General features: G+C 39.5%; 1 protein-coding gene across 4 annotated transcripts in view; it reads right to left on the bottom strand.

Annotated features, from left to right (window-relative positions):
* Positions 1–20,202, bottom strand: part of plcb1l (phospholipase C beta 1-like) — a 157,001-nt gene that overhangs the window by 11,562 nt on the left and 125,237 nt on the right. Inside the window, exons 26-33 of one of the 4 annotated variants that reach the window (XM_063002254.1) lie at positions 19,544–19,615; positions 19,202–19,421; positions 17,757–17,913; positions 14,979–15,055; positions 13,896–13,985; positions 12,729–12,786; positions 12,543–12,629; positions 12,397–12,421 (exon numbers count right to left, since the gene is read on the bottom strand). In XM_063002254.1, coding sequence (XP_062858324.1) covers positions 12,397–12,421; positions 12,543–12,629; positions 12,729–12,786; positions 13,896–13,985; positions 14,979–15,055; positions 17,757–17,913; positions 19,202–19,421; positions 19,544–19,615 — 786 coding nt within the window. Of the gene's footprint in view, positions 1–12,396; positions 12,422–12,542; positions 12,630–12,728; positions 12,787–13,895; positions 13,986–14,978; positions 15,056–17,756; positions 17,914–19,201; positions 19,422–19,543; positions 19,616–20,202 lie in introns of those variants that run through there. The other 3 variants (XM_063002252.1, XM_063002253.1, XM_063002255.1) reach the window with 3 other exon arrangements.

Raw genomic sequence — 20,202 nt, 5'->3', positions numbered from 1 at the left:
CACTTGCTGGTGGATTAAGTAGCTGACCTAGGTGGCAACCCAGTTTTGATGTTTTCATTTTGTGATCTATGGGTCTCTGCTTTTCTGAGTAGTCTTACTTTTCGCTGACAGACTTTATTGAGTTAGCCCCAAATGGATGAATGCAAGGAATTGGGTGGCCATGTTACAAATTTAAACTTTCTACACCACTTAATCTAGTTGCATTATGTATATTTTGACCAGGCATAACAAAAAATATTATTTTAAAAATATTTAAAATAAAGTAGCACATGCAGGTTCTCTCCTTAAATAAAGAAGCTAAATCAGCTGTGTTTACTATATTTAGATGGACAGTGGACGCAATCAGGGTGGCACAGTGGCGCATTAGCTGTTGCAGGTGCCAAACAGTTCAAGGGTCTTGGGGACTTGGACAATGCACTGCAGTCATTAAGCACTGCCAAACAGCTCTCAAATGTCTCCACTCTGACAGCAATTACTATGCAAATAAACTGCATCTGCAAGCAGTCTGGAATAAGATGATGAGAAGTATGCAAAGAAGTTTAGTATTTAATTTTTTTTCTTTCTTTGCTTTTTCAATTCCTATTTGTCTTTCACCAAAGATTGCAATGAGGGACACTCATAAAATCAGTTTTTAATTGAATGGGACTCTGAGGATATTTGAGGACATCTACACATGAGATTTTTTATACATTTTACTTATAACAGTCTGGTCCTTTTCGTCTTTGGCACCAAAGAGGTGATAAAAAATAACTAGCTGAAATGTTGTTCCATCTGAGATAAGCTCAGGCCCAGAGAACTCACCAGTGTTTCTGAATACAACTTATGTTTCTGGATTTCTCTTTGCAATGTTTTAGATTGCATTTTTTGATGCAACAGTGGACTGTATTAAGTAACAATGGTTTTCCAAAGTACTCAAAAGCCCACATGGCAACATTTATTACAGTAGCATCACAGTTTGTCATGCAATGCCTAATGATGGCTCGATAGTCATGTATATTCAACACCAGTTTCCAGCCTTTGCCTTACATGCACCGAGATTTCTCCAGGTTCCCTGAATCTTTTAACAATATTATGGACAGTAGAGGGCAGAAATGGGGATGAGTCGCATGTAAGTCGCACACACAGCAACGTCAGACTCGACTCGGACTCGTAAACAACAAGTCCCTAGCCACATGGTCCCTACCGAGTGCCCTTGTGTTCCTTACACACTGATTACGTGATCTTGTCTATGAGAGCTTAAGCAGCTTAAACTAATTCATTCGGACGCCCTGTGACGTCATCACATACATGACAGCGTCTTGTTACTGAAATTTCTTTGAGCGTTTTTTACTTTCTAAACTATCAAATGAAGCTCAGCCGTCTATCATATTTTTATGTCATCTGCGAATAAACCTGATTTTATCACCGTACAGCCGCTTTGTGATGTCATCACGTGGTGTTTTATTGTTTGTGATTAACAGTGTAAAAGTTACTGAGATACATTTGTGTTTTTGGTGGATTGTGCAGCGTTTCTGGACGTTCACTGGTTACTCTCACACTACTGCTAGTTTTTATTAAAAATGAATGATCGTTCTGATCGTGTCCCTGGCCGTCTTAACCCGCAACGCACGCAATGAATCTCACTTAAAATGGTGGAATACCCTACGTAGTGCACTTCACAGAAAAACTGGGTGAATGAAACGCTTCTGCAGAACTGGCGCTAATGGTTGAAAGAACGCTTTCTGAACCAATCAGATTTTCTGATTTTAATTTTTAGTAAGAAATGCTGTTATTTGCATTTATTCAGTTTGCGTCACACAGATGACCTGTCAATGAATTGGCTTGATTGGCTTTCTAACGAGTTAGTGTTTTACTTCACAACCGGGAAAAGTTGGGAGGTTTATAATTATAAGCACACATTTACAAAATAAGGGATTATATTTCTAATGGAACAACACACGGTTATAAATTTAATAGCTGGAAGAACGTAAGCTAAGGTAAGCAGTGGTTATGATTTTTTTGTTGTGTTTTGAATTTTGGCTGCTGTACCGTAATTTATCGCGCTTTTGTTTTGCAATAAGCTTTTAACTGGTACCTTCTTGTTACGGAAATTACGTTCATTTGCACAATGACTACGAAAGTAAAGGCACTAAGTAAAACGGCAAAATACAGTTGCTAATCTGTTTTTGTTTAGCAATCTGCTCATTTGCCTGTTCTAACTTTTTCTGTGTTTATAATCTGTTTATTTTTTAAAGGTTAAAAAATAATAATAAATGTTTAAATAAAAGTTCAAACAATGTACAAACATAAATGCTTATTTCTAAAGCACAGTTGTAATTAGTATGCAACAGTACATCGTTAATGTGACCCATTTTTTTTATTTTGCAATCTGACATCTTATTAACCGACTGATGCACACACACCAACCCCAATGAAATTCATGACACAAAAATGGGTAAAAAACTACAGATGAATATATCATCTTAATTCCGCAGCCTTTGCCAGCTTCCCTGCTGTAAAGAATAAAAAACACAATTTAAGCCAATAAGAAATGGTTCTCGTCCTCTCCTCACCAAAGCAGAGTAAAATATTTCCACAGCCTTTCAGTCACTGCAGGCATGTAGTGGGTTATTTGGGTTCCTCTGGTTTCTATTGAGTGACAATGGTTCTTCTGGTGTGAAAAGGCAGGAGGGCTGTGTGCATTATTAATGCTGACCTGCTCACATGAAAGAGGCATGATGAGCACTGCTGAGAAAGACATGGCTAAGCCAGGACCGACTCGAACAGCAAGCCAGCACATCGCTGAGGTCTGTGGAATCCTTGTGACGTGTGTGCCAGGTTTAGCTCTCTGTTTTCGTGTTTAGGACCAAATGTAACGGCTCACAAGCTGTTTTGCTTTCATGTCTGAGCAGTATTATACCACTCCATCTGTCTCTTCTTCCTGCTGTCTAGTAACAAAATACCATATTTTCTTTTGCTTCCTGGGGAAATCTGTGTTTTATCTGTATTTAGCTGCATTTGTGCATTACTCCATTCACACAGTTTCAAGAAAACATTTGTGACCCTATTAAAAATATGTTTATCAAAAAAGTAAGGTAATTGAGTCACCAATTACATGGTCATTGTCTATTTGTTAAAGATAAGCAGACTTTTGTCTACATTTTTGACATTTAGCAGATGCTTTTATCCAAAGTGACTTACAATTATCATTGTTTGTTTATTAGGATTTTAACGTCATGTTTTACACTTTGGTTACATTCATGAGAAACGTAGTTACTCGTTACACAAGATTCATCAGTTCACAAGGTTATATTGAACACAGTCATGGACAATTTAGCATCTCCAATTAACCTGACTGCATGTCTTTGGACTGTGGGAGGAAACCGGAGCACCCGGAGGAAACCCACGCGGACACGGGGAGAACATGCAAACTCCACACAGAAAGGACCCGGACTGCACCACCTGGGGATCGAACCCAGGACCTGCTTGCTGTGAGGCGACAGTGCTACCCACTTAGCCACCGTGCCACTCACAATTATCATTGAATACAATTTGAGCAGCTGAGGGTTGAGAGCCTTGCCCAGGGGCCCAACCGAGGCAGTGGTGAGGCTTGAACCCGCAACCTTCTGATTACTAGTCAAGTACCTTAACCGCTGAGCTACCGCTGCCCTCTGTGTTAACATGTTTCTTACTCCTGCAGCACTTTAGAAGAGGAGACTACGACGACATGTTAGAGCCACAAGATTTTTAATTCTTAAAATTTAAGTTTATAAAATTAATAAAAAAGCATGTTATAATGAAAGATAGAGAATTAAGGTAAATAATTAAGTTATACTTTCAAATCAATTTCACAGATAAATAAATATTCAAGGCGGCACGGTGGCTAAGTGGGTAGCACTGTCGCCTCATAGCAAGAAGGTCCTGGGTTCGATCCCCAGGTGGGGTCATCCAGGTCCTTTCTGTGCAGAGTTTGCATGTTCTCCCCATGTCTGCGTGGGTTTCCTCCGGGAGCTCCGGTTTCCTCCCACAGTCCAAAAACATGCAGTCAGGTTAATTGGAGACACTGAATTGCCCTATAGGTGAATGAGTGTGTGTGTGTTTGTGTATGTGTGTCTGCCCTGCGATGGACTGGCGCCCCCTGTCCAGGGTGTTACTGTGTGCCTTGCGCCCATTGAAAATTTGATAGGCTCCAGCACCCCCCCCCCCCCCCCCCCGCGACCCTGATTGGATAAGCGGTTAAGAAAATGAGTGAGTGAGTGAGTGATAAATTTTCAAATAAAGATCTACTGGCACTGTCGCAGCGCAGCGGTAAAAACACACACTGGAACCAGAGCAGGGATCTCGAATACATCGTATCAATTCTCAGCTCTGCCTGCCGGCTAAGGCTGAGCGGCCACATGAACAACGATTGGCCTGTTGTTCAGATATGGGTGGGACTAAGCTGGATGGGGTCTCTCTCTCCCATGACTGGTGCAATTTCGACCTCTGCTGGCTGATTGATGGAGCCTGCACAGAGATGAGAAAAGAGTGCTCTCAGGGTGTGTCTCTCCGTACACAATGCTGAGATGCACTGCACTCTTCAAAGTGCAGGTGATAAGATGCATACGGCTGCTGCACACTTGTCGGAGGGGGCGTGGGTTAGCTTCGTTCTCCTCAATCAGAGCAGGGATCGGCATTGGTGGAGAGAAAGCAAGACGCAATCGGGATATTCGACGCGCTAAAAAAAAGTGACAGCACCGGTTTGTAATTAGTTTAAGAAGCTTAGTAAGAAACTGCATTTCTCAAAATTTTATGACTTTATTCACAAAATCTCAACATATCAACTTTATTCCTAAAATATTATGACTTTATTCTTAAATTCTTAAAGTTAAATATTACGTTTACTGATATTAATAGGAATGCAGTAGGAATGCAGTAGGAATCAGTAAACTAGGCTGTTTTTTCAGACAGGGGTAGGGTTGTGAGTATATAGAGAGCTGAGGTTGGTTTAAAAGATACGGTTTGCTACTCCTGACAATAAAAAATAAAAAAAAAGAATTGCTGGTGCCCTGCAGAAAAATAGTCTGTGTATCATTCAGTACATTGTTGTGTTTGGCTTTATTTATTCTCTGTATTTATGTGCTGAACTAGATTTTTGTAGAATAGCATAGGCCTCCATGTACTGGTTTCCATTTGTGTTCCAAGGTGTGAGGTACAGTGTCCTAGAAACAAGGCTGTTGAGTGAACTGGGGTTCAGGGCCAGGATAAGCGTTGCCATAGAGATGGCACAGTCCTACTGTGTGTGAAGTTGCACAACCATTTTGTAGGAGGTTTTGTATCTGTATGCCTCTGGCCTCTGGTTTAACAAAAACACACCTGAATAAAATGGCTATTAAAAAATAAAACATAATACACCGATCAGCCATAACATTAAAATCACCTTCTTATTTCTACACTCACTGTCCATTTTATCAGCTTCACTTACCATATAGAAGCACTTTGTAGTTCTACAATTACTGACTGTAGTCCATATGTTTCTCTGCATGCTTTGTTAGCCCCCTTTCATGCTGTTCTTTAATGGTCAGGATTCTCCCAGTACAACTACAGAGCAGGTATTATTTGGGTGGTGGATCATTCCCAGCACTCACTGTGTGTTGTGCTGGTATGAGTGGATAAGACACAGCAGTGCTGATGGAGTTTTTAAACACCTCACTGTCACTGCTGGACTGAGAATAGTCCACCAACCTAAAATATCCAGCCAACAGCGCCCCGTGGGCACCTTCCTGTGACCATGGATGAAGGTCTAGAACATGACCAACTCAAACAGCAGCAATAGATGAGAGATCGTCTCTGACTTTACATCTACAAGGTGGACCAACTAGGTAGGAGTGTCTAATAGAGTGGACAGTGAGTGGACATGGTATTTAAAAACTCCAGCAGCGCTGCTGTGTCTGATCCACTCATACCAGCACAACACACACTAACACACCACCACTATGCCATTGTCACTTCAGTGCTGAGAATGATCCACCACCCAAATAATACCTGATCTGTGGTGGTCCTGTGGGGGTCCTGACCATTAAAGAACAGGGTAAAAACAGGATAAAAACGTATGTAGAAAAACAGATGGACTACAGTCAGTAATTGTAGAGCTACAAAGTGCTTCTATATGGTAAGTGCAGCTGATAAAATGGACAGTGAGTGTAAAAACAAAGAGGTGGTTTTAATGTTATGGCTGATCGGTGTAGACAGACTACACCAGTCTATAAAATCCTTTAGTAATACAGATGATTTACTGTCAGAAAATCCTCCAGGGACAGAATGATGACAGTAAAACCATTCATAAACCATAGTAAATAAGCAGTATTTGACCAATTTGACCAAGACTACTAAAATTTACTATGTTTATTAGCAAACTCAAGACTTTAACATATTAACGCCTGTGCTTTTGAAACAGGATGTGCAACAAGCTTATGGTCAGGTGACCACATACCTTTGGTCATACAGTGTGTGTGTGTGTGTGTGTGTGTGTGTGTATCACACATAAATTTTAGCTCTTAAAAGACAACCCAGGCCGCTCAGGTGGTGCAGCAGTAAAACACGCTAGCACACCAGAGCTGACATTTCGAACTCGTCGGTTTAAAACTCAGTTCTGCCATCCGGCTGGGCGGCTACATGAACAACGATTGGCTGTTGTTTATACAGGGTGGGAAGCCAGATAGGGCCCTCATAACTGGTGCAATTATGACCGGTGCTGGCTGATTGATGTCGCCTGCAAAGAGTAGAGGAATAATATGTTGATCAGGGTGTAGCTCTCTGTACACAAAGCTGATCCGCATATGAACTCGCCTCGTGCAGGTGAAAAGATGCAATCAGCTACTGTACAGTCTCGCTCACCTAAATCGGCAGTGGGGATCAGCATCAGTAAGAAGGAAGTTTAATGCAATCTGGTAATTGGATACGACTAGATTGGGAGGAAAATTGGAAAAAAAGGCAATCTGAATAATCATTTCATTTATCCGGATATTCAGTAGCAACTATCCCAGTGAGGAAAAAATAATTGTCCCCTGAACATGTTTCACCATTTTTTTAACGACATTTGCAACCAAATGCTTCTGATAGGTCGAGCTCAGTCTTTCACTTTGCTGTAGAATAATTTGACCACAGTCTTCAGCCACATTAAAGGCCTTTCAAATATGCACTACTGGTTTAAAGTACTGCCACAGCTTATCAATCAAATTCAAGTAAAAGATTTGACATGGAAACTCTAAAATCTTATTCTGTTTCGGATTGTTGTTGCATAACCCATCTGCACTTGAGCTTCATATCACAGACTACTGACCTCACATTCTCATGGTTCTGGTTCTGTCAATTATAACAAGTCACCCAGGTCCTAAACCGCCATTTGACATTTAGGATTATGTTGAAATTGTAAAATAAAATGGTTAATTTACTAGATTCAGGACGTGTGTTTTAAAATGTCCCTCTTTCGACTCATCAGTCTAACAAACATTATACCAAAGGGAATGACAATATTTAAGGTGTTTTTAGCGAACCTCATACAAGCATCTTTGCTTCCACTGGTTAGCTGTGATTTGTACTTTCTAACTCTTCCATGACTGCTAACTTTTCCATTTTGTCCCAGTCTTTTTCTAATGGTGTATTTTTTGGGGGGGCAAGCTAGGTCTGTATTTCTTTAGAGCTGAGAGACAGAAAGCGGAGAGAGCTTTGATAATATAGTGCAGTGGTCCCCAACCACCAGGCCATTTATTACCGGGCCGCACAGAAAGAAGAAAGAATAAATAATTCAAGATCTCTACAAGAGCAATTCAATTTCCAAAACTTTGGGTGTTATTGTCTCCAATCACCAAGCGTGGGAGCAGCGTCTCGTTGCATTGAAAAAAGCTTAGGATTTACACTGATTTTCCATTCTATGGTTATTCTTTTTTAAATCCTTCCGCCCCTCGCCGGTCCATGAAATTATGTCTTATATGAAACCGGTCCATGCGGCAAAAAAGGCTGGGGACCGCTGATATAGTGGGACAGTTGTAGCCTAGTGGGTAGAGCTATGGGCTATCGAATGGTAGGTTGTGGGTTTGAATCCCAGATCTGCCGAGCAGCCACTGTTGAGCCCTTGAGCTAGGCCCTTAACAATCTCGACTTCAGGGGCCATGTACATTGGCCGACACTGTATTCTGACCTCAGCTTCCTAACAAGGCTGGAATATTACTAAAGACGTTTTCTAAAATGCTAATCATAGACCAGATTCATTTGTTTATGAATGAAATAAAGGCAGTGGTATCTCTGCTGTTATGGTACTGGACTACTGATTGGAAGATCGCCAGTTCATCCCCCACCACCACCACTGTGAGACCCCTGAACAAGTTTTGCACTGTATTCATTCACAACCGTAAGTTGCTTTGGATAAAAGCATCTGCTAAATGCTGTAAATATAAACGTGAAATAAAATGCTCGACTCTTCACCTGTTAACTTATTCAAAGTGCCTCTGAAGGTCAATGCTCATTAGATCATGGCGCATGCTGAGCAGGTTGGACTCCTGGTGAACATTTTGATTGGAACGTTAGCAGGACACTGTCACCTGTGTGCACGTTCATCTGCCGTTCCCGTAACACGCTGCTCATCACAGCACAGGATCTCAGACACTATCATCCATCAACTGGTGAGTGGTTTTATAAAATGACATGTCGTAAGTGATGTTTAAAGTGCTTTAAAGGATGTATTAATGACAGCGGTAATAAAATGACTGCAACGGTTATTAATTTGCAGAATCCTGTTTCCCCTGCTTCTCTTTTATCAGCTTTTCTTGGTGAGCAAGCAGAGTCCAAAGACTGGTCTCCAGAGACCCAGGGATAGTAATAGCTGTCCATTAGAGGCTGCCCTGAAGCATGAAAATGGGTCAGGACTACTTTTCAACTCTCTCTAGGATATTAGCTATGCCCTGGTTAAATTTACTCATTTTTTCCCTCTGCATCTGATGTGAAGTTTAACCACAAATAAACAGCTGAATTGGTCTGACCTGGTTTGGTTTGCAGGAGTGATTTCTGACTGTGTGTGCTGGGCTGTAGGCAGCAGCAAGTGATGATTTTAGCAGCCCATATTTTTTGTGAGTGGGACAGACAACCCAAAGCAAAAATAAAAAATCATCATGTTTGTTCAGTGTGATCTAATAAAAGCTGCACTTTAAAGAGATCAAATAATAAGACATTGCTTTGCAATATACATCTAACACATCTAAATCAGCAGCAAACCATCCTAACCATACCAACTTTAAATATCAGTATCTGAGCCTCTGTGCTAGACTAACCCTGTTGATACATTTAGTTCTGATGAAGAAAAGCTGCTGCTTCAGTGCCAATACAAATGTCAAACGCTTATTTGGTGCTGTAGTGCCCTCCTGTGCCTACTGAAGTAGCTACAAGACCAAAAATACTGACATGCTTTTTACAGACCATCCAAAAAGTGACAGACAAGTTAAAATGCATTGGTACACAAAAGTAGTTTTTAATTGATTAATTGATTACTTTATTGATCCCTAAAGGAAAAGCAAGACTTCAGACATGGGCATGTAGGCAGTGACCTATGTTCCAACAAATACAAGAATGCCAGACACCAGTCTTTACTTAAGATGAAAATAATCACAGGTCTAATTACCATGGATGTATTAGTACTGGTGTGAACAGCTAGCCTTAGTCTTTATCTGTTTCAATTGGGTTTGCTCAGAGTAACAGTGTACTATAGGAGGTACGTTTTTAGGGCACAGCCAACTTTGGCTCGTGTGGTCTTCCTAAACCAGATAGAACTTTAAGCTAGTGTCCCAAGTTAAAAGCTGAAGACATTATTTAAACAGGTAGTTTTACAACCAACAACCATTGGAAAAATCTGAGTTCAAAGCCCACACAGACCAATGTTCCTCGAGACAAAATATTTAGCCAGACAATAGTAGTACATTACAGTACATTTTGTCACTAGGGTAAGCAGGGTACACTCGACATGCTGAGTCCTGAACTCTGCCCCCTCCCAACCCTCCAAAAATCCTAAGTGCAGGTTTCTACAACATTTCTCTGGATGGAGTAAACATGATGCAATAATAATGGTGTTAATATCACGCTACTGCATCATGCATATATTTAAGCCCACCACAGTTCTGCTAGTAGTTTAAGAAACGTTTCTGTTGAACAAAATATACAGTAACACTTTACCAGACTTGAGAAAAATGACATAAAAATCACATAAACCTGTTAGGCTGGATGTCATATGCTGCTATCATGAGTGTGACAACAGTTGATTATGAACAGTATTATGAAAGTGCCATGTCATGGCAACTGTTATATTATGTAAAGTCAGGCCAGCTTTTATAAGATCAAAAATATTATTGTTATGTCAGTGTTATGACAGAAGGTTCAAATTAAAAATGCAATTCCAGTAGGTAAGTTTGTGGTATTCTTTAGTAAGCACTAGGGCTGGCTCGATACCACTTTTTTATGTCCGATACAATACTGCAAATTGAGTATCTGCTGATACCGATACCAATCCGATACGTCATTTCTCCTCTCAAACAACTAAGCAGTAATAATACATGTCTTAATGCACCATGGTTAAACTAGCTATCTAAATAACAATGCTCAGACTGTGAAATAAATATTCTAACGGAATAAATACAGTTTTTATTTTAACTTTTACACACAGAACATTTAGCAGCATTTTTGGTTTCACTTACATTTCACTGTTGTTCACATGACATATCTCGCTTTACGGCGTCTACAATTGGAAGATGTGGATGTCGATCAAACGCGATGGACCAATTAGAATTGACTGTGGCTAAACGGGAAACGGTGTAGTTTGTTTTATTTCATAACACTAATGGATTAATGGGCCAGGTATAGCTCAGTGGTTAAGGTACTGGACTAGTAAACAGAAGGTTGCCGGTTCAAGCCCCACCACCACCAAGTTGCCACTGTTGGGTCCCTGAGCAAGGCCCTTAACCCTCAATTGCTTATCGTGTTCTGCTCATTGTGTAAGTCGCTTTGGATAAAAGCGTCTGCTAAATGCTGAAAATGTAAATGTAATGGTTGAGGATGTGAGAGATCTCCAACTCGGATTAGATTACACGTTTTTTTTTTTCTTACGATATCCGATCCAGTGATTTTGGCCAATTTCGGACCGATACCGATACAGAGTATTGGATGGGTGCCAGCCCTAGTAAGCACTGAACATATTTTAAATGTTTCTAACAGTAAATATTATGTGTAGTATATGCATGTACTTATGGTAAAGCAGCAGATGAGGAAGGTGCCAAAAGTCTTAGTCTTTTTATGTTATATGTCAATTTAATCCCACCATACTAGAGCATAAACACGACAAACTAAGACAAACTATGGATGTTACCTTTTTATCAACTAACCTTCAAAATCATCTAAAAGCAAATCTATAAAAATATAAAACACACATTCAAAGCTTGTAGTACTAATATATTCTGAAACAACATAAAAACACACTCCACTGACTAAACGTCAAGTGACTCTTGGGAATGACAGGTCTACCTTGGTCCAATGTGCACAGAAGGACTATAGAGCCAAATAATATCAGTAAATTATGCTAGAACTAAACCATTTAAGGCTTTAAAATACAGTAAAATACTGCTGTGATATAACAGTGCCATGTAACCATAGCAGATCTTAGTAGCTGTTTAGATGTTTAATGCTATGACTGTTTTGAACACATGCTACTAGTTTTTAGCTGTACTTTAGTTATGTATGATTCCATGACTCATAAGGATAATGTAAGAGTTTAAAGCTTTAACTGCATACAAAATGTCACTTGATAAATCACAAGTGATAACAGACACATAGTCTTGCAAAAGTCATCAGAAAAGGTTCAATCATCATAATATTATTATTCATAATCTTTACTAACTGGACAACTAGTATTTAACCTGTGGCATAGGTCATTATGTAGTAACATGTTATGCCAGTTCTAAAGCACTTGTGATGATACCATATATTATAAGCTTCCATGGCAATCACTAATGTTATAGGGTTAAATACTCTTGTATCAAAGTATTAAATTAAGATATTAAAACAGTCCAGCTTAATACACACCCAACACAGATTAAGCCCAGCACAGACATACAAATCACCACATAGCCCAACAAATGCCTCAATTACATGGAAATGACCAGGGTTGCTGATGTGCCACTGCCAGGCATGTTAGAGAATGGTTCAGACAGAGCACATAATTTATCTCTGAGTGAATATTATGCTGCTCACACATGTTAGGACACACGACTGGCATGACATTTACAACTAACGGAAAGGAAACCTTCATTAAATCTGAGTCTATAAAGCGGTGCAGGGCTTTGGTATGATGGGGTTTACTGTTAAAGCTTTGATTAGCTGCCGAGATGCAGATCTGCTTACCTTCTCCAACTGGTGAAAAATCCTCCTAAAATAACAGTGACAGTGAGGTGACTTACACATCCTGTCTGTGTGCACTTTACAAAACAAGCGCAGAATGTTTAGTGCAACAGTGTTAATAATCTAGCTGATAACAGATTATCTCAAACCTTTGGTTTCTCCTCCAGAATTTGCTGCCGTATCAGTTTGTGCGCTTCGGTCAACTTCTCATGTCTTTTTCTCTGAGCATCTTCCAGCTTCAAGGACACAAGACAAAAATAGAGGTTGTTTTATTATGAAAGAGAAGTTTCCATTCTCTCTAGCATTTATTTTTATGACTATTAATCATTACTTACCCTTTTAATGTACTGTACAACTTCATTTACATGTGACCTGTTGATCTCTAACTTCTCTCTGTAAAAGTGTACATTGTGTTTATTATGAGCTATAAAACATTACATTTTATTGATAAATAAATAAATAAATAATATACATTTATAAAAAATGCAACGTTGGGGTGTAACGTTCTAGATAATGTCTGTTATACAGACAGTACAGTTGCAATAAAAAAGTAGTTTACAAAAATCATTAAATAACCAAATTTCTGCTTTATTTACTCATCACATTTGATCTAATCTTATATGTCACAAAAAATAGAATAGATTTTGCATAAACTGATACATTTCTGTATATTTATTAAACATAAAGAATAATTATTTACAGATCAGGTTAAAAATATGCTTTATAACTTTAGAGGTAGAAAGTCTGATCACATTCGTTTTAAGAAAGACCTATAAAATTATGCCTTCATAAAATAAAAAACAGAAAAAAACAAGATTCAAATTCAATGCAAACAAAACACTGCAAATAACACTTACACAAACAAATCTGAATAAACTGTAGTGAACCAGAAGAACATGTAAATAAGACAATATGTTTTAAATATTTAAGCTTTTAAATAATTTACACATTATTTTGAATATTTTTATTTTAAATATTTATTTTTGAGTGTTTTTAGGTTTTTATTTTTACGTTTTTTAAAATATCTTTTGCTGAGCAATGTAAAGTTGCATAAACTGACACTAGTCGAATTTTTTCCTCCTATTTTTATGAACAAAAAAACACCATAATGTCAAAAAATGATGGAAGTCGAATTTTTTCTAAACTAATTTATGTTCCTTAATTAACTACTGGGTAAAATAATAATTTTTTTCTTCTGATCAAATGCTGTAAATAATTTGACAGTGACTTAAAATGGATATACCCACATTTTGCATGTTATTATCACAGTCATTGTTCTATTTGAAGCCCTTGTGCTTGACTAGACTGCAGTATATATCTGAGAGATCATGATGATAGCTGGGATTTATTGCCACGTCAGCATGATTATGGCTAAATACGTGGCATGTCAAGTTTTTGTTTCATAGAAGGTCGATAAAGTTTTTAGAGGGCGGGGTGTGGCTTGGTACTATATATCTGAGAGAAATGTTGTAATACTATCACACACATTATTCACGACTTACTCTTCTGTTAAGTTCTTCTCCCTGGATTTAGCCTCCTGTATCCTCTCCTGTCTCTTCTTATCCATCTTCTTCTTTAGTTCTTTCTTTTCCCTTAAAATAAAACACACATAGCTGTTAAACAGATTATGGTAATCACACAGAAATGTAATGGGATTGGATATAGAAATTAAGTTTGCTCAGTGGTTCACTTTTTAAACAATGGTTTTTCTCCTGTAAAATAATAACACTCCAAAAATATAAGGACAGGGGCATGAGTCTTTGTGCCAAACTTTAGGCGAGATTTGCCAGTTTGAAAAAGAATATTTCTTACTGCATGATGGCAAATAATTCTTATACGCGAATAGAAACATTAAACATTATAAATGTATAAAAAACTGCCGCCGAGTACTACTGACATCTGGTGGTGAAGCAGTGGAATTGCACGTTCTAGAGTTTACCATTTACATTTTCAGCATTTAGCAGACGCTTTTATCCAAAGCGACTTACAGTACTGTGACAGTATACTGTCTAAGCAATTGAGGGTTAAGGGCCTCGCTCAGGAGCCCAACAGTGACAAACTGGCAGTGGTGGGGCTTGAACCAGTGACCTTTTGATTACTAGTCCAGTACCTTAACCACTAGGCTACAACTGCCTTACAATATTTAACATCGTAGCTAATTTACATTACATTTTTGGCATTTTCAGCAACTGAGGGTTAAGGGCATTGACCAAGGGCCTAACAGTGGTAACCTGGCAGTGGTGGGGTTTGAACCAGCAACCTTCTGATTACTTATCCCAGTACCTTAACCGCTAGTAAAACTTGTGGCGTTTTCTGACCATACTGTGGTCTTTTCTGTTCAAAACCTATTTCTATGGTTAAACATGAAAAATTCATTAAAAATTGCTGAATTACAAAAAGTTAATATTTTTAGGATCTTCCTGTTGATCTTGCATATGAACATTATTTGCCATTAGTGACTTATTTACTAAATTGTGTAACATGTAATAATGTAAAAAGCAAGTAAACATATACTTAATGTAACCTTTTAAAGATATAGTTTGGACATTATATTACATTTATAAGACAGTCTTTGCAATGCTTACTTCTCACACAGCTCCTTCAGCTTCTTTAGCTGATTACTCTGACACTCCTCAGCAACAACGGTCAGCTTCTCCATCAGCTGGAATCATACGTTTTTATGGACACACAAAATATACAAACAGACAAAAAGAGATAATTTGTATTTTATTCAAGAAAGTGCTCTTAGCTTCAGCTCATCATTAGTGTGGGACTGTCAGCACTTAATTAAAAAAGTAATTGATGTTTTAGCTTCAATAGGTCACAACACATATTCCCAACTAGAATGTGTAGTCTGTGGCAACAGGTATCTCCACTCCGTCATTACAGACCGAGATCTTATTAGACTGCTGACTCAGTTCCTGAATGACATTAAGCCTCACACATCCATAAACTGCTCAGCAACAGTATAAACACACATGGGTCTAACAGCGCTGTCTTATTTACACATAGATGATGCACATATACATACTATAAACCCAATAATGTAGTTTATGCCAATTTAACACACAATGCACCGTAAAAAAAAGATGCAATTATTTTAAGCCATGCTAATTTGCTTAAAGGCACAGTGAAATCTGTAAGAAAAAAAAAGTGAATTACAGTCTTTCTCTCTCAGACATTACCATCAGGTGTGATTTCAATTTAGTTACATTTAGCGGTGAAGTCATAGGCCTCCCTGTGACCTATAACAGCCCTCACTCTTCTGTAAAAGCTGTCCTCATGACTTTGGAGTGCGTCTGTGGTAAATTTGTGTTTTTCAGTCAAAAGAACATTTACTGGGTCAGACACAGATGTTAGGTGAGAAGACCTGGCTCACAATGTTCTGATTCATCCAATTTATCTAGTATTCAGTGGGGTTGAGGTCAGAGCTCTTTGTTGGTCATCGGAAATCCTTAAATCCATTAAATAATGACAAACAGTTAAACTACAGACGTTGCTTGTGCAGAGGGGCAATGCTTTGATGAAACTGGTACTTCTCAAGGTTTATTCCTTGTAATATTATGAAGTTTTTTCTTGGTACAATTGCCTGCAGCGTGTGTATCAGGTCCTGCAATTTGTACAGTTGCTCTGAGACAATGTAAACGCTATACAAATACAGTGTATCACAAAAGTGAGTACACCCCTCACATTTCTGCAAATATTTCATTATATCTTTTCATGGGACAACACTATAGACATGAAACTTGGATAAAACTTAGAGTAGTCAGTGTACAGCTTGTATAGCAGTGTAGATTTACTGTCTTCTGAAAATAACTCAACACACAGCCATTAATGTCTAAATAGCTGGCAACATAAGTGAGTACACCCCACAGTAAACATGTCCAAATTGTGCCCAAATGTGTCGTTGTCCCTCCCTGGTGTCATGTGTCAAGGTCCCAGGTGTAAATGGGGAGCAGGGCTGTTAAATTTGGTGTTTTGGGTACAATTCTCTCATACTGGCCACTGGATATTCAACATGGCACCTCATGGCAAAGAACTCTCTGAGGATGTGAGAAATAGAATTGTTGCTCTCCACAAAGATGGCCTGGGCTATAAGAAGATTGCTAACACCCTGAAACTGAGCTACAGCATGGTGGCCAAGGTCATACAGCGGTTTTCCAGGACAGGTTCCACTCGGAGCAGGCTTCGCCAGGGTCGACCAAAGAAGTTGAGTCCACGTGTTCGGCGTCATATCCAGAGGTTGGCTTTAAAAAATAGACACATGAGTGCTGCCAGCATTGCTGCAGAGGTTGAAGACGTGGGAGGTCAGCCTGTCAGTGCTCAGACCATACGCCGCACACTGCATCAACTCGGTCTGCATGGTCGTCATCCCAGAAGGAAGCTGACGCACAAGAAAGCCCGCAAACAGTTTGCTGAAAACAAGCAGTCCAAGAACATGGATAACTGGAATGCCCTGTGGTCTGACGAGACCAAGATAAACTTGTTTGGCTCAGATCGTGTCCAGCATGTGTGGCGGCGCCCTGGTGAGAAGTACCAAGACAACTGTATCTTGCCTACAGTCAAGCATGGTGGTGGTAGCATCATGGTCTTGGGCTGCATGAGTGTTGCTGGCACTGGGGAGCTGCAGTTCATTGAGGGAAACATGAATTCCAACATGTACTGTGACATTCTGAAACAGAGCATGATCCCCTACCTTCGAAAACTGGGCCTCATGGCAGTTTTCCAACAGGATAACGACCCCAAACACAACCTCCAAGATGACAACTGCCTTGCTGAGGAAGCTGAAGGTAAAGGTGATGGACTAAACCCAATTGAGCACCTGTGGCGCATCCTCAAGTGGAAGGTGGAGGAGTTCAAGGTGTCTAACATCCACCAGCTCCGTGATGTCATCATGGAGGAGTGGAAGAGGATTCCAGTAGCAACCTGTGCAGCTCTGGTGAATTCCATGCCCAGGAGGGTTAAGGCAGTGCTGGATAATAATGGTGGTCACACAAAATATTGACACTTTGGGCACAATTTGGACATGTTCACTGTGGGGTGTACTCACTTATGTTGCCAGCCATTTAGACATTAATGGCTGTGTGTTGAGTTATTTTCAGAAGACAGTAAATCTACACTGCTATACAAGTTGTACACTGACTACTCTAAGTTATATCCAAGTTTTATTTCTATAGTGTTGTCCCATGAAAAGATATAATAAAATATTTGCAGAAATGTGAGGGGTGTACTCACTTTTGTGATACACTGTATATTTGACTTGACTGGCAACTGTATGTATAAACATGGAGAACAGAGTGTGTGTGTTTACATGATTTAATATTCAGTACTCTGAAGACTCTTTTAGGTGTTTGTGTTTGTACCTGTTTAATGTGTTTGCCTTTCAGGTACTGCTCACTGTAGTACTGATCCTGTCTGAGAGTCAGCAGCTGCTGTTGCTGTTGTTTTTTTAGCTCAGCCAGTCTTTGGGAATTCTCTTCCTCCAGAGCAACCAGCTTCTGATCAGCAGCAGAACCTGGTCTATCAAACACAAACCGACTCACTTCATGCTTTTACTGAAACCTACAAGCAAACACTTCTTCACATATTACTGTAATCAGTTTTACAACTACATTATCAGACCAGAGAACATGGCAAAGTTAAAGCTCCAGTTCCTGGGACTAGATTTGTCTATGTCTGAGAAAGGATTGACTGAAGCCCTGAAATGGATTTGTAGATTAGTAATTAAGGCATTAAGACCTGGTACACCCCCTCCCCTTATTGATTTGCCACTTCAGCAGACTTATCCATGCCAGTAGGTGGGTACAAAAAATTAATTAATTGCTAGCACTAACACATACACTGATCAGCCATAACATTAAAACCACCTCCTTGTTCCTACACTTACTGTCCATTTTATCAGCTCCACTTACCATACAATTACTAACTGTAGTCCATCTGTTTCTCTGCATGCTTTGTTAGCCCCCTTTCATGCTGTTCTTCAATGGTCAGGACTCTCCCAGGACCACTACAGAGTAGGTATTATTTGGGTGGTGGATCATTCTCCACCAGTGTGTGTGTGTTGTGCTGGTATGAGTGTATAAGACACAGCAGCGCTAATGGAGTTTTTAAACACCTCACTGTCACTGCTGGACTGAGAATAGTCCACCAACCAAAAACATCCAGCCAACAGCGTCCTGTGGGCAGCGTCCTGTGACCACTGATGAAGGTCTAGAAGATGACCAACTCAAACAGCATCAACAGATGAGCGATCATCTCTGACTTTATATCTACAAGGTGAACCAACTAGGTAGGAGTGTCTAATAGAGTGGACAGTGAGTGGACATGGTATTTAAAAACTCCAGCAGCGCTGCTGTGTCTGATCCACTCATACCAGCACAACACACACTAACACACCACCACCATGTCATTGTCACTGGAGTGCTGAGAATGATCCACCACCTAAATAATACCTGCTCTGTGGTGGTCCTGTGGGGGTCCTGACCATTGAAGAACAGGGTGAAAGCAGGTTAAAAAGTATGTAGAGGAATAAATGGACTACAGTCAGTAATTGTAGAACTTTAAAGTACTTTTAAGTGGAGCTGATAAAATGGACAGTGAGTGTAGAAACAAGGGGGTTTTAATCTTATGGCTGATCAGTGTTTTTGCTAGAGATATGCACAAGCTTCCAGCAATAGTATAAAAGAAAGCAAAAAGAAAACTACAGAAAATAATATTTAACAAAAACAATATTCTGAATAAGCTGAAGCAGAAGACAGGCTGGTGAGTGAAGCAGAGGGTGGAAGAGAGTCAGTGTTAGGGAACCTACCTTTTCTTACCATCTCGTCTGGAGCTCTTCTGCAGGACTGACAGCTGCCGCTGATGTTCAGCGTTCAACTCGCTCTGCCTGGCCATATGCTCTTTAATCAAATCTGTGGTTTTCTTATGGTGCTTTTTTACCAGCTCCTTTAGCTCTTTGTACTGCTTCTTCTGCTCCCGAACAAATGCTTTTTGCTGCTTTAGATCCTCCAGAGTCTGAGCCTCGAAATCTACATGTACATTAAACATCCTGAATGAGATGGTTACATTGCTAAACTACAACTCTCATGTCATTGTGGATTATATTTTAGTAATTATAGAAACTGTTTGCAAAAAGCCATTAAGTATTTACTGCAGATACCACTTGTAACTGTCAATACACTTGAAATCACATCTTCAGTCTTTTGAAATGATTTCCCAGATCCTAAAAAAAACAGACAGAGAAATATGTAAAGAGCGATACAAATTTATATACACACATCAGCACCAACTGTAATAAAGCCCACCCAAAGTAGTACAGATATTTTACAGACTATTATAGATATTGAATCCCTAAATGTAGTTTGGACATCCCACAGATGTTCAAACTACACCAATTAGCAATTTTTAAACGGCTCGCAGGGTATTTTAGATATAAAATTAAAGTTGGTCTGCTATTAAGCAAGTTTTAATAAAAGTACTTTGGATGTCGCTATTGCATAAAACTAATCTAAAACGCTTCCCATCTTCTTTTCCCGACTCGTTACACCTAGATTAATGTTCCAGAGCTTTTGAATAAACATGGCAGCTCCGAAGAACCGAGTTCAGAGAGAAGTGTGTATGTTATGGTGTGTAATTATAAGTAATCAGGTAGGTCTATTATATTTATTTATATTTTTCTCCAGATTTTTAGCACATCCAATTTTTACCCAATTGCGTTATCCTTCCTCTCTACTGGTGCTGACCCCCGTCCCGATTGAGGAGAACGAACTGACACACGCCCCCTCCGACACGTGTGCAGTAGCCGACTGC

Source organism: Trichomycterus rosablanca, chromosome 9, assembly GCF_030014385.1.
Source record: "Trichomycterus rosablanca isolate fTriRos1 chromosome 9, fTriRos1.hap1, whole genome shotgun sequence".
Taxonomy (NCBI): Eukaryota; Metazoa; Chordata; class Actinopteri; order Siluriformes; family Trichomycteridae; genus Trichomycterus; species Trichomycterus rosablanca.
This window is presented reverse-complemented; position numbering and strand designations above follow the sequence as displayed.